This window comes from Equus przewalskii, unplaced genomic scaffold (assembly GCF_037783145.1).
Source record: "Equus przewalskii isolate Varuska unplaced genomic scaffold, EquPr2 ChrUn-7, whole genome shotgun sequence".
Taxonomy (NCBI): Eukaryota; Metazoa; Chordata; class Mammalia; order Perissodactyla; family Equidae; genus Equus; species Equus przewalskii.
The window spans coordinates 478,315-501,790 of record NW_027228755.1 but is presented as its reverse complement, the minus strand read 5'-3'; the positions used below and the strand labels follow the sequence as shown (position 1 = coordinate 501,790).

At 46.6% G+C, this 23,476-nt stretch overlaps 2 protein-coding genes across 2 annotated transcripts in view; one reads left to right on the top strand and one right to left on the bottom strand.

Annotated features, from left to right (window-relative positions):
• Positions 1–23,476, top strand: part of LOC103541334 (T-cell surface glycoprotein CD1a-like) — a 546,159-nt gene that overhangs the window by 421,743 nt on the left and 100,940 nt on the right. The window lies entirely within an intron of this gene.
• On the bottom strand, positions 12,714–13,202 carry SMIM42 (small integral membrane protein 42). The gene has a single exon (XM_070608489.1). The coding sequence runs from the start codon at positions 13,064–13,066 to the stop codon at positions 12,854–12,856; it is 213 nt and encodes a 70-aa protein (XP_070464590.1). The 5' UTR covers positions 13,067–13,202; the 3' UTR covers positions 12,714–12,853.

Sequence of the window (23,476 nt, the reverse complement as noted above, 5' to 3'; positions counted from 1 at the left end):
ATCTGAACACAGCGCTGCCTTAGCCGGAAGAGAAAACCATTATATACTTCTAACTGCTGAGGGTTCAAAGTGAGAAGAACGTCACCTCCGGGCAGAGATAAAGGATGACAAAGGCAATTGGCTTTTTCACGTGGAAGAAAGGCATTCCAGGCAGAGGCAACTGTCCCAGGAAAGGCACCAAGCATTTGGTGTGGTTCTCCAGGGGTAAGCCGACAGTCACAAGCTTAAGTGTGGACCGAGTGGAGGAACGGGCGTACGGGGGGCAACCCGGTGTTGAAAGCGTTTTGAGATTCTCCTGGACCGGGCGGTGCCTCCCCGCCTTGCCCCGGTCGCGGGTTGCAGCCACCCACTCCCTCGGCAGGGGCTCCAGGACAGGGGGCGGGCGGCACTGCGGCCCGGCGGCGCCCGGGCCTCCTCCGCGCTGCTCTCCACGCCTGGTTTATTATGCACGAGGCAGGCAATTTGCCTTCCGCCCCGGGGACCCATCTCGGAGACAAGAAGGTAGTTTGTTCTCTGTAATGGCTTCTGCTGGAGTGTAGCGGGGCGCGAGCGGGGAGCGAGGGCGCTGGAGGGGTGCGGGCGGGCCAGGCGCGGGGCGCGCGAGGTGCCTGGCGCCCCCCGGCGGCCCCTGAGCCCGAGCCCGGTGGGCGGAGGAGGCCGACTCCGTTTCTTTACCCTTCCTTTCTGCTGCCCTCTTTGCTACTTAGGCGTTTTCCTTTGTTTCTCCCATTTCCCGCGTTTGTCTGCTTCATATTTTTTGTCTTAGTCCCTCCCTTCCTCTCCATCACCCGCTCCTTTGTGCTGGGACCCGGGGGTGAGGCAGGAGGCAGGAATGATTAAAATAGTCGTCTCTCCGCCGTGGAACTCAGCCTCGCGGGGAAACTTGGCTGACTCCCTTCCCGTTCTAGGCCATTTCTGTCTCTCTCTTTCCCTCTGGTCCCCTCATTGTCTGTTTCTTAGCTGACCTTGACCTTTGTCTCTATGCCCACAGGAAGACACCCCCCAGCACCTCTCCCATCATTTCCAGGTGATGAAAATTCCAGACTGGTCCCAAGAATGAGCATCCGTCTCTCCTGAGGTCTTGTCCCTTGCCTCCTCATTCACCAGAACTGTTTCCATCCTGAAGCCCACAGGCTGCCAGATGAGAGAGAGAGAGAAAAAAAAAAAAAAAATCCAAAGACTGCCAGGCTGGCATCTCCTGGGGTCATCTCCTCGGGGTGAGGAGTGACTGAATCAGTTGACCATCTCCTCAGCTGTAAGGTTCTGCCGCTTGGCTCAGAGTCTGGAAGCTGTCTGTCCCAGGGGTCCTCATGCAGAATTAAGCCCATCTCTCTCTCTCCCACCTTTACCCTCACCATCGACACTATGCCAGGCAGTGGACTTGTGTCCATACAAGCATCTTTACAGCAGTGTGTGAGCACTGAACAAGGAGTGCCTGCTGATTACATTTGGTTGAAGGAGTTGTGTGCTCTTGATGACTTACGCCCTCGCATAGTCTCAGTTCTCTCATCTGTAACATAAGGAGGTTGTATTGGATGGACTTGGAGGTCCTACAAACTGTGTTAATCCGTGACTCTATGTTAGGGTAGAGACTTTCCCAGAATATCCCAGTCCTCTGTGCTCCTGGATTCAGGAAGGGTCTCTGTACAAGGGGGAGCCCATGAGTGATCTGAAAGAGTGGAAGGGAGTGGCCAGGTGGGCTGGGACAGGGAAGGAGGAGCATTTGGGGTGTGAAGAGGCAGGGGAACAGGGGCTGGGCTGGGATGCAAGTGTAGCCACAAGAAGAGAGTGTGAGAACTGGGACGGTTAGAGAGCAAAGGGGTGGGGGCCTGAAATCCAGAGCTTTTGGACACCTCAGAGGTGGTGTCCTCAGTGTGGAGGGAGCAAGGAGCTAAGAGGGAGAGGCCAGAGGAGTCGGAGGGCCCTGCCCCAGCCGGCTAGGAGGAAGAGAATAAGAGAGGTGGCTAGGCCAGGACTTGGTCAGGACCAGTGGTCCAGGAGACAGGACATGTGGCTTGGAGTTCGAGGAGGGGCTGTGTGGTGGGGGACCTGGACCTTCCTTGCTGAATCTCCTCCAAGCCTGTTGTCATCTGAGCACCTTGTCCCCTGCGATTTGCTGGACTTTCCAATAGTGTGGGAGCATGCCCTCCAAAGAACTTGTGGGTTTGCGCTCAAGACATCCCTCCCTCCTTCTCAGGAAAGGAAAAGTGGCTCCTCACTGAAAGGCTGGAAGACCCCTGGGGCATGCGTGTTTCTGTGAGGGCACGTGTGTGCACAGTGAGGTCTGTGTAGGGGATGGGAATGTGCGTGTGGACTGGGGTATGCCTGGATGGTAATGTATGGGTGAGGGGCCTGTGAGGAATAGAGTCACTGCGAGGGCTGTGTGGGACTTGGGAGCACCTGTTAGGGCTCAGCCACAGCTCTAGAGAAAGAGGGAGGAGCCAAAGGAAGGCAGAGAACCACAGGAAGATGAGTGATACAGAGCCAGCCAGGCGGCTTGGCGGGAGGAGAATGAATGGGCCTGACAAGGAGGAGGAACCTTTTCTCAGTTACAGATCTTATGAAAGAGAACAAAGGAGTCTGGAGGAGGCATGACAGAGAGGGAGAGAGGAGGGTAAGCAGAAGCAAATGGAGGAGGAGGATAGAGGAGGGAGGGAAATCAGGAGAATGAAGAGCCAAATGGAGATTGGTCCGGGGAGGAGAGGCCCATTCAGCTCAGTGATGGTTGTGCACCTGCTCTGTGCCATGGCGGGGTGGTGGCTGGGGAATGAAGAGGTGTATCTGCTGCCCCCTCAGGGTTGGGGAGCAGATACAACCACAGGTGATTTGGCTGTGAGATCAAGGTCCGTGTATGGGGCTCTGGGAACCCAGATGGAATGAGGAGTTGCTAATCTCACCTGGGGGTTCAGAGATGGCCGGGCAGAAGAATGAGTAAGAGACTGAGATTCACTATGAGATATGCTATACAGAAACAGCGAGAGAGGGAGTGTGGCAGGTAGCAATCGGTTTTGTGGGACCAGAGGAGGCCAAGCTCTGCATTAAAGAATATAGCCCAGGAGCCAGCCCCGTGGCTGAAGGGGTAAGTTGGTGTGCTCTGCTTCGGGGCCCGGGGTTTTGCCAGTTCGGATTCCGGGTGCAGACATGGCACCGCTCATCAAGCCACGTTGAGGTGGCGTCCCATATAGCACAACCAGAAGGACCTACAGCTAAAATATGCAACTATGTACGGGGGGGCCTTTGGGGAGAAGAAGAAGAAGAAAGAAGACTGGCAACAGTTGTTAGCTCAGGTGCCAATCTTAAAAAAAAAAAAAAAGCCCAAGAGAGAACTATTGATCACAAACCCTCCTCAGGGAGCTCTCCCTGACTTTTCGTAGGGGACATCAGTCACCCCTGCCTTGGTGGTCCACTCAGAGGACCCTTCCATATTCCACTCTTCTCCTTGATGATACAGACCAAACTATGTCACAGCCAGCACCACACATTCTGTTGGTGCTCAATAGATGTTCCACAAGCACATAACTGAACAAACTCGTGTGCCTTGCACCAAGCAGGAGCCCTCTGAGGAAGATAGTATTTTTTCCCTTTTGTTGATGAGGAAGTCCACGCTGTCCTTCAGCTCTGGGAGAATTTAAAACCAAAGTCTTAGTATCCCTGGGCTCTGAGCAGTCTGTTTTTCTCTTTCTCAAACAAATAAGCTTAATACATTTATAGGTTTGATTTATTTTTATTAGCTTCCATGCTGGTCAACATAAAATAATTATAAATTCAAGATTACAGTGAAAATCACTACCATTTTAATTTTAAAAAAGTGTAGGAGGTTGTAGGCTATATACAGTCTTCCACGTTTTCTCCTGAGAACATTAAAAAAAAAATCCTGTCATGCAGTAGAAAAGGTTTTAATAGAAAGGGGAAGGAAAAAGGAGAAGACAGTGGGAGCGGGGAGAGTGCGGGCAGGAATCTGCGAGCTGAAGAGAAACCCCCCATGAGAAACTGGAATTCCCATCAGCTCCGAGAGCAGAACCAGGGGCGCCAGGTGGGGCCCCTCCAGGCTCTGGGCGGCTTCTCCTCCAGAGGGCGCAGCAGAGACCCCCATGGCTGGTCGCCGCGGCGCGCCCCCGCCCCCGGAGGTGGCTTTCTGGCCTTCCATGCAGCTACCAGGTTTGGTTCAGGCACACGGAGGGTACTGCCTCTCTGGGCGTCTGTCACCCTTTAAGAGAGCCACTGCCTGGTCCAGAAAAGTGTGTGCTCTTCAGTCACAGCCCACCCCAGGTCTTCCTGACTCCACTCTCCACCTGGCTGTGTGGATGAGTAATGGGTCAGCTGGGCCGGCACCTCCCCCTCCGCACCCCGCGGCCTTACAGGTCCCCCGTCCCCGCTTCCCCTCCCCCTCCCTCCCCCCCACACAGTCTGGAGGTTGCCACACTGGGAGAAGGGTAAGGCAGGGCACAATTTGTCTCTGTGTAATTATCTGTCAGGTACAGCTTGTGAAACCTCAGCCATCTGCCCCCCACCACGCAAGAAAATAAATTACACACATGCACACGGAGACACGGATGGCACGATCCTGCCCTCCGCCGCCAGCGGGCTCAGCTCCGGGAGAAAGCTCTGCCACGGCGAGCCGAGGACTGCTGATTCCTGCACTGCACCAGCCCCCGTCCTCCTCTCCCCCAGGCCCCTAACACTTAAGCTTGCATCTTTTCAGCCTGAGTTCCTCGCTGGGAAGGAGGGGGAGGTCCATGTGGCCTCAGAAATCATGGGTGTTGAGAAAGAAAACAAACAAAATTCTTGGCCATTTCTGATGAGATGAGTTGGAGGAGGGGGAGAGGCCTTAGAGTTGCTTGTAATTTCTAAAATGCACTGTAATGTGGCTGCAGATGCAATGGACTGAGTCCTTTCTCTGTAATAGTGATGGCGACCCCTTTTTAGGATACAGCCAGTGGGTCCAGGCACTGTGCTAAGCTCCTTACACATGGCTTTTCGTTGATCTCCACAATGAAACCCTGTGGAACTGGTGTTTTTATCCTCACTGAGAAGATGAAGATTTGGAGTTTCAGAGAAGTCAAGTGATTTGCCCACAGTCACACAGCTGGTTGGACCGGACTCAAGGCCCACCTCTTCATGAGGAAGGAATGGAGGGAATGTGAGGTCTAGCTCCTGGCTGCAGAGGAGCAGGGAGTAGGCTGTTACTTCTTGTGTGAACTTTTGTTTCTTCTTTACAATGTGCGTCATATGTTCATCTTCTCTGAAGCCTCGCGAGAATTAAATGAGCTAGCAGGTCTTGGCACTTGTAAGGGCTCAAGAAATGAGGAGCTTCACCCTTCAGCCTCTCTTCAGTGTCCCTCTGCACACAGGGAGCTCTGTGCTGGGAGACTGGCTGGACACAGATGCCCTTGAGGACTCAGAGGAGCATTTTGGGTCAGGGGTCCCAACCCTCGCTGTGCTCAGGACCCCCTGGCAGTCTGGTGAAGCCTATAGACTCCTCATAATGTTCCGAAACGCATGCACAATTACCAAGAAGTTCCAAGGAAGCCAGTTTTACTGTCACACAGTTATAGAAAGAATCAAAAAACCAAATTTGTGACATAGTAATCTCCCACCTCCTCTAACAGCGCCTTCAATAACCAGATCGAACAGCACATCTCATCACTACCAGAATTTCAAAGTTGTGCTGAGTGTAAATGATATTTCCAGAGACCTGCAGCAGTGGAGAGAATATGAGAGCATCTTGATTTCTAGCAGCGACAGCAGCACAGGTGTGGCCCATTCTGTTGTAGTAGATAAATACTGAATTCACTTAGAGGTTAGTGAGAAGGTATCCCCTCCATCCAGGTTCCCAGACCCTCAAAAATCTCTCCGTGGATCCCACCTTAGGAGTAGAAGCAATTGGCTGAAACACATGTTAATGTGAATTAAAAAGTGCAATTTAGGGGTAGACAATGGGGGAGATCAAAGAAAGCCTTCCTTCTGACAGAGAGGGCTTGACAGTATGCGGGCCTTGCTTTGCTTGGGTCTACCTGGGAGGGCTTTATGGAATATACAAGGTGTTTTTATGAATGAGGCAACCAAGGACCAGAGCAGTTGAGTGACAGGCCTGAGAGCCCTAAGGAGGAAGCAGCGAAAGCCAGGCTCAAACTCTTCAGTGCCCCTGACTCTGATCCCAGGTGGTCTCCACCTCCCTGTGTCCCCATTTTCCTCTGCCCTCCTCTCTGAAGGTGAACACAGGCCCTCTTTGTTGAGCTCTGCTCTTCCCGCCCCTCCGCACTGCACTGTGCTCTGGATCTCACGTGGCTCCCACGTGGCTCCGTGGTTCACTGCTGCACAGCTGTGAGGAAACTTTGCTTGTTAGGGTTTGGGCTGGGTGGCAGGAGGGAGCTGGGCTCAGTGGAGTGGGGGCAGCTCCTTCAAGCTGAAGACAAAGGCTGGTTCACTATTCAGGTGGGATGAGAAAAAGCCACTGGCATTTACTGGGGGTGAGGAAGTAGGGACCAGAGCCCCTGGGCTCCCTATTAGCGGGATGGATAAACCAGGCCAGGTAAAGCCTTTGGCGATGGAGCTGCCCACAGCATGTCCCTGGGGTGTGAGGGGGAGGGGCTCCTGTACCACCAGTCTTCTGGGTGGAAAGATTTTGAGCCTTGGACTCAGAGGATCTGGCTGTACCCCTGACTCGCTTTGGGACCTTGAGCAAGTCACTTTACTTCTTAACCCTGTTTTCTCAACTGTGAAAGAGGACTGATGAGAGCTTCTTCCTTTCTGCTCTCCGGGGGAGTCAGGGGGTGAAGTGGGCAAAACCTCTTTGTAAGATCTACAGCGTCACATGGGTGTTAACTATTATTAAGGGGAAAGTGCGCTTCTCCCAGGTCGCGTGTGTATTCTAGAGCCATCTTGTTTGGACTGAGCTCTAATTAAATCAAGGAGACCCAGAAACTCCAAGGAACTTGATCTTGCTTGACTGCTGCTCCCTTTTGACCCGAGCCAGGCATTCATACGCTTTCTATGTACCCTAAGAAAAGATCTACCTATATATGTAAAAGGATTTACCCATTTGGCTTTCCCTACGTAAGATAGAAATTCTTAAAGGGCCTGTAGCAAACTTCACAAATATCCTTTCTGTCTCTCTCCTTAGACACTCATAATCCTATGAAATGGGTATTTTTTTTTTCTACTTTACAGATGAGGAGACTGAGGCTTATTTACACAGGGAATTAGTGGCCAAGTGGGTCTAGGAGTCCATCTTCTTAATCCTTCCAGGATTTATTTTCATTAGAATTAGGACAGACTCACTGTGGAGTGGAGGCAGCGGTGATAAAAAGGGCCTGGGGAGATAAGACAGTATTGGAATCCTTACTTGAAGGAAGATTGATAACCGGAATTCTTCAGGGGTGTTTCCCTTATCCTTGTCATCTCTGCTGCCAGGTCAGCTGGTTGGGAAATGTCACAGCTCCTAAAACAGAGGCTTCAGGGAGATACTCTCTGAAGTGACTTGTCCTGTTCTGGAAGCGCCAAGAGCTGTTTGTTTGGGTTTTTTGTGTCCTAAGTGCGCTGCTGTTCTGCATGTGGGGGATGCTGCCCTCAGGTGGTGAGACAGATGAACTACAGATGCACAAACATACCTGGGCCCTCACCCGCTACCCATAGGCATCTTATCGTGGCAGAGGGCTATCTAGTAGGATTGTCACTCACTGTATGGTGGCCTTGCCTTAGAGATATGCCCCAGGCACAGATGGAGACTTTGTGCATGAAGACATTGGCTTCCAGCAGCAAAGCATCTTCATACTCTACAATGCTTCATTCCCCAGACCCCAGACTCGTGGCTCTCTAGGGCCCCAGAAATCACCAGGAACAGCCCTGACGTGATGTTGGAGAGAGCACTGGTTCAAGAGACATGCTATCTGTTCTTAACTCAGTCATTAACTTACCGTGAAACCAGGTATTTTACATTTTACCCGAGGTATCTTTTTTAAGCCTCAAACTATCCTGTGAGATAAGTATTATGCCCATCTTGCAGACAAAGAAATGGAAGCATAGAGAATTTACATCAGCGGTTCTCAAACTTTTTGTTTAATTTTCCCTTTACACTCTTAACAATTATGGACCTTTTGTTTATGTGGGTTATATTTACCCATATTTACGGTATTAGAAATGAACATTAAACTTTAAAAATAGTTACTAATTCATATAAAAAATAATAAACTTACTATAAGTTAACGTAACATTTAGAGAGAAGAATGGCATCGTTTTATCTTTTTGTAAATCTCTTTAACACTTGGCTTATCAGAAGACACGTCTGGTGTGTACACTCATGAGAAAATGAGAGTGAGAAAGAAAATAACATCTTAATGTTTTTATGAAAATAGTTTCAACCTTGTAGATCCCCTGAGAGGGTCCTGGGGGACCCCCGGGATTAAATAATTCGCCTGTGGACGCACAGCCGGTGGCAAGTGGCGGAACCGGGAGGCCACGCCGGCTTGTCCGGCCTCACGGTGCACACTCTCGCAGCTATCCCACACTCACCGCCTGCTCACTCACCCTCTCCGGGCATCAGGGGCCACCTCTGTAAAATGATAGTGGAGTCCTGGATGGCCTAAGGCCCTTCTGGCGCTGACACTTCACGATTCTGTCCGGATGACTGCAGCTCTGGGCAGTTCCGACTCGCCGGCTGCCGCCCACTTAGGGAATCGCGGCATTCGCGCCTCAGTGAGCTGGAACAGTGCGAGCGTCTAAAAGAACAGCGAAAGACCAGGGGCGTCTCCGTCCGCTCTCACATGCACTTGAGAAGACAGCTCTGTGAGTCCTACACTTTTCCGAGAAAAGAGGGTCTCACCCCACCCCCAGCTTGTGGCTTCACCCGTTTCAACCTCTGACACAGCCGCTCAGTGCTCAGGGCTGGGAGAACGGGAATGGGGTGAAGGTTTTCCATCCTATGGCTTGCTTTTAGACAAAGTTCTGAGGATGGACTCCTCTGAATTCCACGTCCCCTCCCTCCTCACGAATACCCTTAAAAAACTATTGAGCGGAGAAAGGTTTATAGAAGGGCTTTTCAGGGAGAAGGCATAGAATGCTCAAAGTCACAGAAACAGGAAAGCACTGGGGGCTTTGAAAAGTTTGTTGTTGAACTAACGTGTTAACTAGTCTTCTTGACTCATTCTCTCCTTATTCCCATTCGTCGTAAACACTGACAGTGCCAGATTGATCTTCAGTGTTAATTTTACTTGTCCCTCTCCTTTGTCAGAAACCTTCCTGGCTCCCTCTTGGTTGAAATCAAACACTCTAGTCTGGCATTCAAGGCTCTTTACCACTGGCTGGTCCTCTTTTCTAAACCTGATTTCCATTGTTCCCCTACATGCATCACGTGGCTCTCTCACTGTCCCTTGTCATGCCTCACGTGCTCCCTTCCAGAGTTAAGTCCAGGCTGTCCCTTTCTCTGACACTTCACCTGCTTCAGGAAGTCCTCCCTGATTGATCTAGCCCATAGGGCACCTCAGGCTTTGGAATGCCTAGAGCATTCCATTAGTACCCCAGCCTTGGCCTTTCTCAGAAACCACCTGGGCTTGTTAGTGTCCCAAGGAAAGCCCTCAGCCTTATCTGGACCAGCAGCTTCCTGAGGGAGCAAGCAGCGTCTTATTCCTCTTCACTGCCTCCTGCCTGTGGTTCCTGTATCCCACTGGATGCTTTATGGTGGCTGGTTCTTGTTGACTTGCTCCCTGCAGATTCAGGACCTGGAGCTGCAGACAGACCTCTCTGAAGAAGCTGGGGAGAAGCCAGAGGAGAAACAGAGGAAGACGCAGGGTACCCCAGGCACAAGAGAACAGCACAAATTCATGCTAGTGACATTTCAGAGCCAAGACTGCTCATAGAGAAAGAAGAGCTGCCTCAAAGCAGGGGATGTGATGTCTTATTCCAGGACGACTATGGGAGGCAGCCTGGTAGGGGAAAGATAATCCAGCTCTACTGTGAAACTTTAGGCAGATACTCACCCTCTCTGTTTGAGCCTCACCTTCCCTTCTGTAGGAGGGATAATGTCCTTCTTATAGGATAGTTAAGCAGAATGAGATACTATAAAGACCCAGCATGTAATTGATGCTCAATAGTACATACTTTAAAAATTATAAAATTTCCAGCTCAGGAGACCTTCTGGATAAGAATTCCCCATTATTGTGGATGACTTGATTACTGTCCTTTAGAGACGAATTATCCAGCTCTCAGAATACAAGGGAGAGGGGATCCCCCTGCCTTGTTGCAGGGACCAGGTTTGCTGATGTTTGCTGCCATCATGTGGCCATAAGCTTACAGTGCAGTCTGGCTGGTTTGTCAGTAAGTTCCCAATAAGAATAAAACTGAGGAGATTTGGGGTGTGTGAGGAGTTTGAAGAGTCAGGAGATCCTGGAGGACAGAATACAATGGAAGGAGGGTGTCTTAGAGTCCCTGGGAAGTACGGAACATCCCAGCCCAGGAGTCTTATAATACATGCACCCAGCTGTTAAAGCAATGTCCAATGGGAGGGACCCTTGGAGGACATCCCCCACCCCCCTCTGCGGCCTGTCTCCTGTCTCCCATTAGTGTTGCCCACCAGAGTTTTGTGACATCCAGTCCCACCTACGTCTCCAGCTTCCTAGTGCTCCATTCTCAAGCTCTTTCTGTGCTCCAGAACCCTGTCTTTCTATCCCATTAAGACAGCAAACTCCTGCATTACAGGCCTCTGCACATGCTGATCTCTCTGTCTAGAATGTCGTGCCCTTCCGCCCCTACTCCACCTGTTTAATTTTCACCTGTTCCTCATCTCTCAGTCCAAGCATGACTTCCTCAGGTAAGCCTTCTCCGGCCTAGGTCAGTTTCCTTTGATAGATGCTCTCATAAAGCCAAAATCTTTTTCAGAGCAGTTTTCTCAGTTTATAATTAAGCATTCATCTATGTGATTGGTTCATTAACATCTCTCTCTCACTATGCTGTACAGGCTTTAGGGGAGAGAAGGTGGGACCCCTTTCTCTTGTATCCCTGGCACCCAGGACAGAGTCCGATACATGTCAAGAGCTCACTAAAGTCTGTTGGATGAATAGGGGCACTTGCAGGGTAGGAGAGAAAGATCTGGAGAGTGTTAGGAGTGCTGAGGATCTGTCTGCCAACTCTGAGGCATGCACAGGCCTTTTGTGGAACTCCTCATCAACAAAGAGATGCGTGGAAACCAGGCTCACTCATGTCAATTCACCATTCCCCACTCCACCCCACCCCTACTTCCCAAGCAGGCGTGCTGGACTGAGAAGGGGCATGGGTAGCCAGCTCAAGGGGAATGCCAGCCAGCCTCTGATAGAGGGGGCCCATGCTGCCAGGGGGAAGGGATTATGTCTTCCTTGACTGTGAGATTCTCACTGCCACTGCCAGCCACCCATGATCTGTCTCTGCTGAAGCTGGTCAACCACAGAGGTGATCACCCCACTATGACCAGGCACTCAAGGAGACAGGTGGGAACCCTCCCTGACTGGAGTGGGGTCCCCTTGGGTCTGGTAGCAATACTAACCTCTCCTCAGCACCACGTGACCAAGCTCCTTAATGTTTATGAGTTAAAGCAGAAGTGAAAGAGTGATGCATGGGTTTGAGACACAGATTACACGGCCCAGCTACCAGGGGGATTTATTCTTAGAGAGGGCTGAACACAGTCTCTGATTCTAAGATTTGGGAAAAGCTTTTTCTTTTTTTTTTAGAGATTTTATTTTTTCCTTTTCCTCCCCAAAGCCCCCTGGTACATAGTTGTGTATTTTAGTTGTGGGTCCTTTTAGTTGTGGCATGTGGGGTGCCGCCTCAGCATGGCCTGATGAGCGGTGCCATGTCCACGCCCAGGATCTGAACCGGTGAAACCCTGGGCCACTGCAGCGGAGCGTGGGAACTTAACCACTTGGACATGGGGCCGGCCCCTGGGAAAAGCTTTAGAGGGAAGGACTGTTGGCTTGAGACTCCAGAGTCAAGTGCATGTGAGGAGGGAGTCAAGGGGATACCTGATAGGATGCTCCTAGGAGGAAGGGTTAACAATGGTGTTGCACATAGAGGTTTTTCTCCTAGAAAAGTATTCATCCCTTCCAAGCAGATGGTCAAATGTTCTTGAGGATAAGTCAAGCCTAATTGGATGTAAGTATGAATTTTAAAAACACTGCCTCTTTAATTTGGATTTCATTTGAAAAGGGAGTTAATTTTTTCCAAACTCAGAAAAGATTTAAAAAATGAAATAAAATTATCATTTTAGAATGTGATATTTTAAAAATTTGCCAACCCACAAAGTTGAGGATGGAGAAGAAGAAAAAAAAGTACCTGGTGCTTCAAATCATTATTTGGGAAGAAATACTGTTTATTCCCAGAATTACGTGAAGAGGAGAGAGAACTTTACCTGGAATTCAAAGTAGTGAGCTGTTCCATTTCAAAGATCTTCTCAAACTGGTCTTCCAGTATAGCTTCATTATAGAGTTTGAGATGCTGTGAGCGCCCAATAATTTCAATATCCCTAAGTCAACACATGCGCAATTTAAAAAGGAAAATTTGGGCTTTGTAATCAATTTTTAATTCTCCATGTGTTTGTTAATGCAGAAATCAAGAGCCGTTTATAATTTTAGTCTAGAAAATCTACAGAAGACATTCAAACTCAGGAGCCTGGACGAGGCAAAGAACGGCAGGATGAGAGTGAGTTATCATGGAGGTGGTAGAGGAGGAACATGACGCCTGGGGGGAGCATCTGGCGTTGGGAGGATTGGGTGGTTGGAGCGGCTGTTCCTTCTCAGGCTCTAAGCTCTAAAACAGCTCCAAGATGGCCCTGCCTTCTGGACCTCCAGGTCTTCACCTCAATAGAGTCTCCACTGAGAATCATAGATCTTCATGCCTGCAATGTTGCCTCCTTTCTTGGGTCTGGCTGTCTATTCTTGTTGCCTTTGTCTTTGATTACTTTCCAGGCCAGGATGAGTAGAGCCACCAGAGTTATTAGGAGTGCAAAGAAGAAGAGAACTTTTACTAGGTAAGCAGGATCAGATATGGCAGTGATGCGTGCACCCTTGTCCCATAAGAAGGCTGGAAGTTGTGGGGAAGACATAGGTTCTCAGGGACTTGAGATATGTGGTATAAGCAGACTGCCCATACAACCAAGAAAACTCTAAGAGAATTGGGCTTGCTCTTTGTTATATCCTAGGATGGGTGCGGGGCTGTGGCCACTTATCTGTTGATCTTGTTGATCATGTGGGGCCATTTTCTTTCGGATGTGACTGAGCAGGCAGAGAAGTTTGCTCAGCAAGGTTGAACAACTGCTCATAATGTCAACACAGTTCTGAGGTGATAGTTCAATTAGCAAAACTTCTGGGTGGTGGGTGGGGCTTCTGAGGCTTTGTGATGTCACCTGAAGGTGTGGCTAGGGTCTGAATGGAAGGTTCTAGTCCAGAAATCTCTACCCTCTGAGCATCACCTCCCTTCATGTCTGGCCTCCAGATTGAAAAGAGAATTTCCCAATTGCCTGTGAAGATGCCCTGTCAATCCTTTTTTATCTTTCTTACTTTTCATTTTGAAATAATTTTAGGTATATAAGAAGTTGCAAAGACAATACAGAGAGGTCCCATGTACCCTTCACCCAGTGTCCCCCAATGGCTAATCTTGTGTAACTGTAGTACAAAATCAAAACCAGTGAATGGACATTGGAACAAATCTGTGCATATAGTTCCATGGCATTTTATCATACATGTAGATTCTTGTAACTATCACCAAAATCAAGATATAGAACAATTCCATCACCATGAAGATCTCCTAGTGTGCACTTTCTACCAGTTGGAGACAGATATAGAGAACTTACCTCCCATTATGTCTCTTTACACTCTTCCATTTATAATATAATTTTATTCAATATTTCCTCTATATACATTGAAATTCACATTTAAACAATGTCATGCTTTTTTTTTTTTGGCTGAGGAAGATTAGCCCTGAGCTAACATCTGTTGCCAATCCTCCTTTTTTGCTTGAGGAAGGTTAGCCCTGAGGTAACATCTGTGCCAGTCTTCCTCCACTTTATATGTGGGTCACTGCCACAGCATGGCTGATGACTGATATAGGTTGGGGCCCAGGATCCAAACCCATGAACCTGGGCCGCCAAAGCAGAGCATATCAAATTTAACCACTATGCCACAGGGCCAGCCCCAAGACAATGTATGCTTTTTGCTTCGACTGTCAAATATAATTTAGGAAACACAAGATGAGAAGAAAACTCTATTGTACTTACCCAATTTATTGTTGTCCAGCTTAGGTCATGTATATTGTTCTGACTTCAAGTTCACTGATTCTTTTGTCCACTTCATTTTGCTATTGAATCCATCCATTTAGTGTTCTCTTTTTTGTGTGTGAGAAAGACTGGCCCTGAGCTAACATTTGTACCAGTTGTTGTCTATTTTGTATGTGGTACACTGCCACAGTGTGGCTTGATGAGTAGTGTATAGGTCTGTGCCCAGCATCCAAACCTGTGAACCCCAGACAGCCAAAGCAGGGCATGCAAACTTAACCACTACACCACCAGGCCAGCCCCTATCCACTGAATTTTTTATTTTGGTAATTTTGTTTTTCAGTTCTAAAATTCCCATTTGGTTCTTTTTGTATATCTTCAATTTCTTCACCAAGATTTTCTTTTCTTTAGTTTGTTTCAAGTGTATTCATAATTGTTTGTTGAAGCATTTTTGATTCTTCAAAATCTTTGTCAGGTAATTCCAATATCTGTATCATCTTGGTGGTGGCATCTGCTGATTGTCTTTTAGTTGAGATTTTCCTGGTTCTCGATATGATGTACGATTTTGATTGCATGCCAGACATTTTGGGTGTTATGAGATTCTGGATCTTATTTAAATCTTCTGTTTTAGCTAGATTCTTCTGAATAGTCCCAATTGTAGGTGGGGGACGTTGCCTCACTAATGCCAGGCAGGGGTGAAGGTCCAGGTTCTCCACTCAGCCTTGTCAACCCAGGGTGGGGCAGGGGAGGTAACTCCTCATTGCTGGCTGGTTGGGGAATTTCAGACTCCCCAGGGAGGCTCCTCTGACACTCTGTCAGGGAGGGGGAAGGGCACCCTTTTACCTTTAGGTGGGGAGCTCGTTACCTCTGGGCAGGGATGAAAGTCCTTGCTCCCTACTCTGTCTTTTCTGATACTACACTGGCAAGGGGTGAGGAATGGGGAAGAGTACCTCATTACAGCTGGGCAAGGGTGGAAACCTAGGGTTCCTGCTTGGTCTTTGCTTATGGGGTGGCGGTGGGGCCATGATTTTTTCCATGGTGTTTGGCTGGAGTAGGGCAGTTACTGCCTAAAAGTTATCTTTCTTGATGGATTGCTTTTCCTACTCCTTTGGCTAGAGACAGCACACAGGCTTTTCTTGAGACTTTATTTTGTCTGTGCCCATTGGCATTTCCAGGTTGCTTCTCCAGCACCCAGTCGAGGATAGATGAGGCAAAAAGAAAACCCAGGGAACTGTCATGCTGACCTTTGGGTTCCAAGGTCCCTAGTCAGTCTGCCTTCTTCTTCTCAACTTTCAGAGTCTTCTTATGTTGGTTTTATATAAAATGTCCATGGTTTTTAACTGTGCTTAGCAGGAGGAATAGGGAGAACTGAATTTACTCCAAGTGCATCTACTCCATTGTGGTCTGGAACCTCTGGATGCCATATCAAGATTCAGGCAGGTGACAACAGAATGGGAGCCACAGGATTTGCAGTCCAAGGACTCAGGTTGGAGTCCAGCACTCACACTTTCCAGAATTCATGACCTTGGTTAGGTCATTTAATCTCTCTGAGCCTCCATTTACTCATCAGAAATGGAATTATAATACCAAATTTATAGGTTTTTACGGGACTGAAATGAGCTGATAAATGCATAATAACTTTTCAAACCATAAAGTTGCATACAAATCTAAGTTATTTTAAATAAGATCTAGTATGGAAGGGAAGTGAAGAGGGGGTGACTGGAGAATATAAGGCAGTTCAACTTTTCTCAAGTTGGTTCCAACTCTCCCATAAACTTGCAAAGGTCTGTAAATGAATTACCGCCTCCCCCACCCCCCGCCCCAGGATATCTATGTCAATTCCCTGGATCATGTGAATGTTACCTTATAGGGCAAAAGGTGTGATTATGTTGAGGATCTCGAGAGGAGGAGGTTATCCTAGATTATCCCAGTGGGTCCTAAATACAGTCACATGTATCCTTCTAAGAAAGAAGAGAAGGTAATTTTGAGAGAAACAAACACACGGAGGAGAAGGAGCTGTGAAGACAGAGCAGAGAGAGATGCAGCCACAAGCCAAGGAACAACCACAGCCACCAAAAGCTGGAAAAGGCAAGGAATGGATTCTCCCCTGCAGCCTCTGAAGCAAGCAAGGTATTGACGATACCTTGATTTTGGACTTCTGGCTTCCAGAACTGTGAGAGAATAAATTTCTGTTGTTTTAAACCACCAAGTTTGTGATAATCATCTAGTCCAACTCCTTTATCTAACAGATGAGGAAACTGAGGTCTGAAAAAGGAAAGTGACCAAGTCACACAGTTATTGGCTCAGTGAAAGGACTGGGGTTCTGGTCTCCCTCTCCTAGTTCGCTGAAACGTCTTGTCTACGTCTTTTTCAAACATCTTTATTGAGATATAATTCACATACCATACAATTCTCCCATTTAAAGTCTACAGTTCCATCTTTTTCTGTATCTTCACAGGGTTGTTTGAACATCATCACAATCTAATTTGAGAATGTTTTCATCCCCTCTCAGAAGAAACCCTGTACTCCTTAGCGTTCTTGTGTCTTTTATGGTTCCTTACTTCAGGCATATTGATCTCATATCCCCAACCAGACTGGGCTCCTCAGTGCCTTGTCTTCTGTACTCTTCTCTCATTCCCCATTCTGCTGCTTCACTCGGGGCTGAGGTTTGATTGGTTACCCCTAACTCGCATTAGATGGGGTACTGAGGAGTCTCTGCTGGGCCTCTGGAGCTGATAGTTTCCTTTATGCTCCCAGTTAGGTTGCTGACCTGTAGGAAATGGCCCAACAACTCATCATTCCCTGAACTGACTGTCGAAGATATCCAGATTGAACTGTCCTTTTATTTCTGGAAAGGGAGGGCCTAGAAATTGAGTCACGCTGAAGTGCCAGGCAGCTTGAGCTCCCTTAAGTATCTCCAGGGAAACTCCACTGACTCACCCACCACACTACCGAGGAAAAGTTTACCACTGGCTGCGGCCAGCATCTCTGCATGACCTGGACGGTGGTGTCTGGAAGCCTAAGGAGAATTAGAATATGGTATTGGGGAACAGTTTCTCCACATTCCTGAGGTTTTCTTTCTTGGGGCAGAAACCCTATTACTAACATTCCTGGCCTCTCTCCACTCTGGTTTTCACTCCCTTCCCACTGCGCCCCCCAGGTGCAGAGAACATCCACTTGGGTCTGCTCCTTTCTGTAAGTTTTACAGGGGTACGCTCCCATGAGCAAGAGGCCTATGGTTTTCCATTGATAATTATGATGGGGTGGTGAGTCAGTCTAATTCTGAACTTCCCTGTTAGGAGTCCATTGTGGTTGCACGCCTAAGCTATATCTTCCAATATGGTCTTTATAAAGGTCACTTTTGCCATCTGCTTCATTTCTCTATCTCCACTGGTTCAGAATTTGGGTAAGGAAAAGAGACTTGTTACATATTCAGGTGAAGAAAAGGGAGGTGTTAATATATTGACCATTTAAATCCCAAACACATGAGTCCTCCATAAACTCTGGAGGTTCTGAGTTGTGATGGTTAATTTTATGTATTGACTTGACTGGGCTAAGGAATGCCCAGATAGCTGGTAAAGGTTATTTCTGAGTATGCCTGTGAGAATGTTTCCAGAAGAGACCAGCATTTGAATCAGTAGACTGAATAAAGAAGATTGCCCTCACCAATGCAGGTGGGCTCATCCACTCTGTTGATGGTCTGAATAGAACAAAAAGGTGGAGGAAGGGTGAATTTGCTCTCTGCTTGAGTTGGAACACCCATCTTCCCCTGGCTTTGGACATCAGTGCTTCAGGTTCTCAGGCCTTTGGACTCAGACTGAATTACACCCCCAGCTTTCCTGGGTCTCCACCTTGCATACGGCAGATCATGAGATTTTTTTGTCCTCCATTATCACATGAGCCAATTCCTATAATGTCACACACACACACACACACACACACACACACACACACACACCCCTATTGGTTCTGTTTCTCTGGAGAGACCTGACTACTATGTGAGTCTTATCTAGATGATGGTAACAGAGTCTGAAGAGCTTCCCAGCTTTCGGTGTCTCTCACTCCTTGTTTATGGAGAGCATTTAGTTTAAATTTCTAATATAGAAGAGAGGACATTATAGTTTACTAAGCCTCTGTTAAGACACTCTCCTTGGTGCTTTGACATGTTCTTTTATTTAAAAGGAGAACTCTGAGAGACAGTAATAGCAATAATTTATTGCGTTCTTTCTTTCTTTAACACCAGTTCCTGGGCTAAGTGCTCCACATGCATCAGCTGGCTTAATCCTCTGAGGCAACTGAGGCTCAAAGAGATTGAATAATTTGCTCAAGGTTATGCAAAAATTTGTTCTAGCACCAGACATTTAACTTCAGGTGTTTTTTAAATTCCAACCCAGTGCTCTTTTTAATTTTAATGCTCTTTCTATGGTAGTGCTATTCTCATATTTTTCAGAAACCTAGAGTAACTCTTAATTTATGTTGCATCAATGCAAACTCATTCTTAGGGGCTTGTAATGCTCTCTACTGACCACCTGCTTGATCAGTTCAGCCAGTGTTTACACTCAAAGGGGAACACTTGACTCCCAAATACCCCTTTGTATTTCCATCGCTCCCTTTTATACCTGCGAAGAATTCTTTCCACCTACAACACGTCCCTTTCTGCTCTTTAAGCTTTCTCCTTGCAACATTGCTAAAATAGGCCTTTCTCCGGGAAGTCTTCTCTATTGAAAGCTGCTACATTCTGACCACCCTAAATCAATATTCTTCCAGAACTTTAAGGTTGTTCATTTGTTCTTTCATTAATTCATTTATTTATTCATCCCAAAACATTTATTGAGGATCTATTTTGCAAAAGAGTCTTAGCCAGGAGCTCTGAGAGAAACAATGATAAACTAGAGGTGAAAAGGGAGCTTATTGATTGCATATGGTGGGGTTGTCAGGCTGAAGTAGGGATGATACCATGGTCCTTCACTAGTCTAGGCATACTGGAAGGAATAAGGGAGAAAACCAAATATGTATTGAATGCTAAATTCAAAAAGTGTTACCAGGTGTGTGTATATTATCTCACTTAATGTCCAGGAGCCACAGTGTTCCTTCCTCCAGCTGTGTAATGGGCACGTCCCTTTTGACCTAAGGGTTCTTCTTGCTTTCTCTCTCTGAATGTCTCTCTATCTCTCTCTCTGTCCTGTGTTTGTAATGTCCTTCTGATGACTCTTCTTCCTCAGCATAGAAATATTAATACTATTATTAGTAACAATATTTTGGGGCCCTTACTCTGTGCCAAGCAGATACCATATGTGGCAGGCTGTGTAATGGCTCCCCAAAGATGTCCTGTCCTAAACACCAACATAGGATATGTTATCTTACATAGTAAAAGGGACTTTGTAGATATGATTAAGTTAAGGATTTTGAAATGGGGAAATTATGCTGCATTATCTTAGTGGGTCAGATGTAATCACAGGAGTCTTTTTAAGAGTCAGACAGAAAGGCAATGTGACCAAAAAAAGCAGAGAGAGAGATATTGGAAGATGCTAAATTGCTGGCTTTGAAGATGGAGGAAGGGGCCACAAGCCAAAGAACATACGCAGCCTCTGGAAGCTGGAAAAGGCAAGGAAACAGTCTCCTCTAGAACCTCCAAAAAGAACGCAGACTTGCTGACCCATTTTAAAGTCTCTGATCTCTAGAACTGTAAAATAATAAATATGCACAGTGTTAAGTCACTAAGTTTGTAGTAATTTATTACAGCAGCAATAGGAAACTGATACGCCAGGCTAAGTCTGTTTTATCTTTAAAAAAACCAAAACAAAACAACACCTCCCTCCATGCTGTGTTCTCTCCTTTCCATCAAAGCCAAGTTTCTTAGAAAGTGCCAACTCCATCTCCTCCCACACTTGCTCCTAAACGCACTTGGATCTGGCTTCTGTCCCCAGTACTCAATCAGTTTTCCCCACAGCCAAGAAGAGCCTCTTCATCCCAAATATATGAGTACTTTTCAAATTTTATCTTGACATATCAGAATTGACCAATTCCCCTTTATTGAAACCCTTCTCACCATGAGCTTTGTTGGGAGCACGCCTGCACAATTTTCCTCCTACCTTGGTCCTCCTGCTTAGCTCCCTTGCATCCTGTTGTCCTTTTGTATGTTTGGTGTTTCCCCAGAGTCCTCCCTCAGTCTTTTCATCTTCTGAAATCTTGTCTGGGTTATCTCATCCATTCTCAACCTATAGCCAATGGCTTTCCAATCTATATCTTTACCCACATCCCATTCCTGACTCGACTCATAAATCTGTCTTGCCTAGTCGACTCTTCAACTGTACCACAAGCATTTCAAACCCTCAAATCCAAACTCATCCTAATTATCTCCTCTTTCAAGTCTGCTTCTCCTCTATATTCAACCTCCAAAATAAGAAACCTGGGAGTCATGCTAGATTGCTCTTTCTTCCTGACTCCTTGTACTTACTCAGATTCAGTATACTGTCAGTTCCACTTCTGAAACACCCCTCACATCCATCCCCTCCTCCTTATCCTCATTGCATCTACCTTAATTCAAACTTTCATTTCCTGGTCCCTGTCAGTTCTTGCAAGAGTTTACCAATTGGTCTTTTCACCTCTATTAGTCTTATTCTCTTATGATCTGTCCTACTCAATGTTAACAGAGTAATATACATCAATAAGTCAGACTGCTGTACTCCTCAAAATCCATCATGTGGGTCCCTTTATGATAAAGTCCAAATGCCACCACATGGTATATAAAGTCTTTATTCGTGTTGTCCTTCCATACCTACCTACCTGCCTAGTGTCTTTTCCTATTACACTTTCCCATGCATCTTATTACATTGACCTCAAGAGCTGGGTAGCAAAGTAATGAAGGGCAGAGGCTCTGGACTCAAACTTTCTGGTTTGAGTCTAGGCTTCATTAATTAGTAAAGAAACTGCTCCTGTTCAGCATATTTACTTAAGCTCTCCATGCCTCAGTTTCTTAGTCTATAAAATGGGATTTATCGTAGTACCTATTTCAAAGGTTGTTGTGAGCATCAAATGAGGTAATACTTGTTACCTCAGCTGTGTTCTTAGAGTGGTGTCTGGCACAGGGCAGTATTCAGCATGGGTCTGCTTCTATCTCCTGACCTCTGCGTCGTGGTGTGTTCTCTGCCTGCAATCCTGCATCTCTGCCCTCCCCCGTCCCTGCTTGGTCAACTCCTCCTTTAAGGCTGAGCCACTGTCATTTTCCTTGAGAAGCTTTCCCTGACCTCTACCACCTCCAGGCCATAAATGCATAACTCTATCATAGTTCTTAGTGCTGAAATTGTTTTCCCTCTCACTAGATTGTAACTTGAGAGGAAGAAGTTTGTCTTTATGGTAGCACCACCAGAAATTAGCATATAAATATTGCTCAGTATATATTTGTGGGGTGCACAAGTGAATGTGATATTCTGGGTAAGTTCATGTTTTAGGTAATCCAGGAACTTGGAGCTGGCTTGCAGAATGGAAGGATTTTTTTTTTTTTTTTTTAACATTTACAGAGCATCTATTCTGTGTAAGCCACTGTGTATAGTGTGGAGTCTACAGAGATAATAAGACATAGTCCTTAACTTTGAACAATCCACAGTCTAGAAAAACTATAGAATGGTCTACTTGAGGATATTCTTTTAAATTGTAGCTAAGCAAAAGTTCATAAGTCTGAAGAGCTAGAGTCGACTCTTGTGTATTTGGGATATAGAATCATTTGTCCCACTTGGCATACTTTTCAATTGGTTTTTGTACTACTCAGTCAGCTCTAGGTCTACCTTCCCATGATGTCCTTGCAGAAGGATGAACCTGTCCAGGCAGGGAGCACATGGAAGAGACAAGCCTTCCTGTGGTTTATCTCTGCTGTTCTCTCTAGTGACACCAGTAGTCAAAATGTACCACTAAAACTTATTTTTGTCCTTTCTGCAGATTGTGAAGGGTGAATATAATTCACTCACTTAGTTACTCATGCTCATGTACGTATGTGTTATGGATTTTTCCTGTTGATTTGCTTGTGTTTCTCTGTTTTTCCCTGAATCTGGCAAAAGTACTTTCCAGAGGCTCAACTAGCACTCTGACTTGAGCCAAAAAGTTAACGAGCCAGCTGAGAAGATGAAGCCAGCCTTCTTGGTCTTCACTGGGGGTTTCTTGTTTTTAAGTTGGGAGATCACTCTGTTTGGGCCTAGGAATCCTTCCTAACCTCTGGAATCTTAGTTCCAAGCCCTTCTGTCAGTATCTCAGGCATTCTGTTACCTGGAAGTGGCTAATTCTGTGAGCACCCAAATGGCTGTGGGACCTCTACCATTATTGGCTGTAAGTTCAGCTCTGTTCCTAGAGACAAAATCTGATTGTTCTGCCTGGTGAGCTCCAGAGCTGGGCCAGAACCACTACTCCAGACACAAATGGGGAGGAGGCAGTGGCGCTGCTCAAGAATCTCCACAGGCAGCAGAGCAGGTTCAGGCAATAACTAAGACATAAAAGCTATTCCCACTGTGTCTGTTAGGTGGGTGTCTGCTGGCAGCAGGCCCTGAATTAGTTGTCTACCATGCCGTTTCTCTCCTGACTTTTTGCAGCCACACACATTAAAAGTGAAGGTTCTTAAATTCTACTTCCCCTTCCATCTTCTTCCCACTATAATCTGACTCATAGCCCTATAATTTTAAACAAATTGCTCCAATAATGTTTACATCTAATTAAATCTAATCTGTCAAATTCGGTAGACTCTTCAGCCTCATCTTACTAGACTTCTTGCAGGATTTGACACTGTTCACTACTTAGTAAGTAAACTGTGATCTTGTTCAGTATATTTACTTAAGCTTTCCGTGTGTCGCTTTCTTCATATATAAAATGGAGTTTATCAAAGTACCTATTTCAGAGTGTTGTTGTGAGAGTCAAATGAGACTAAGAATTTGTCGAGTTCTTTAAGTTCCTTTACCAGTTCCTTTCCTAGTTCTCGGTTCGCCTCCTTTGACTCTCACCGTTTCCTCTTGGGCCACCTTGCATATTACCAATCGGTCAAGGGTTTATTTTTTCAGAATTCTGTCCTTAATCTTCTCACTGTGCACACTCTTTTTGGGTAACCTTTCCCCTCCTTTGCCATTTATTAATTACTGATTTCCAAATCTGCACCCTCCGCCCTGATCTCTCCCCCTCGCTCCTGTTGGTTCATAGTAGGATGAATTCTTCTAGATTACTATTTTAATTCTGACCTATACTGTGTCTCATCTATATTATTGA

Bases quoted from the DNA above. Each gene is read 5' to 3' on its own strand.
- SMIM42 (XM_070608489.1), bottom strand. From the start codon at position 13,066: ATGTCTTCCCCACAACTTCCAGCCTTCTTATGGGACAAGGGTGCACGC.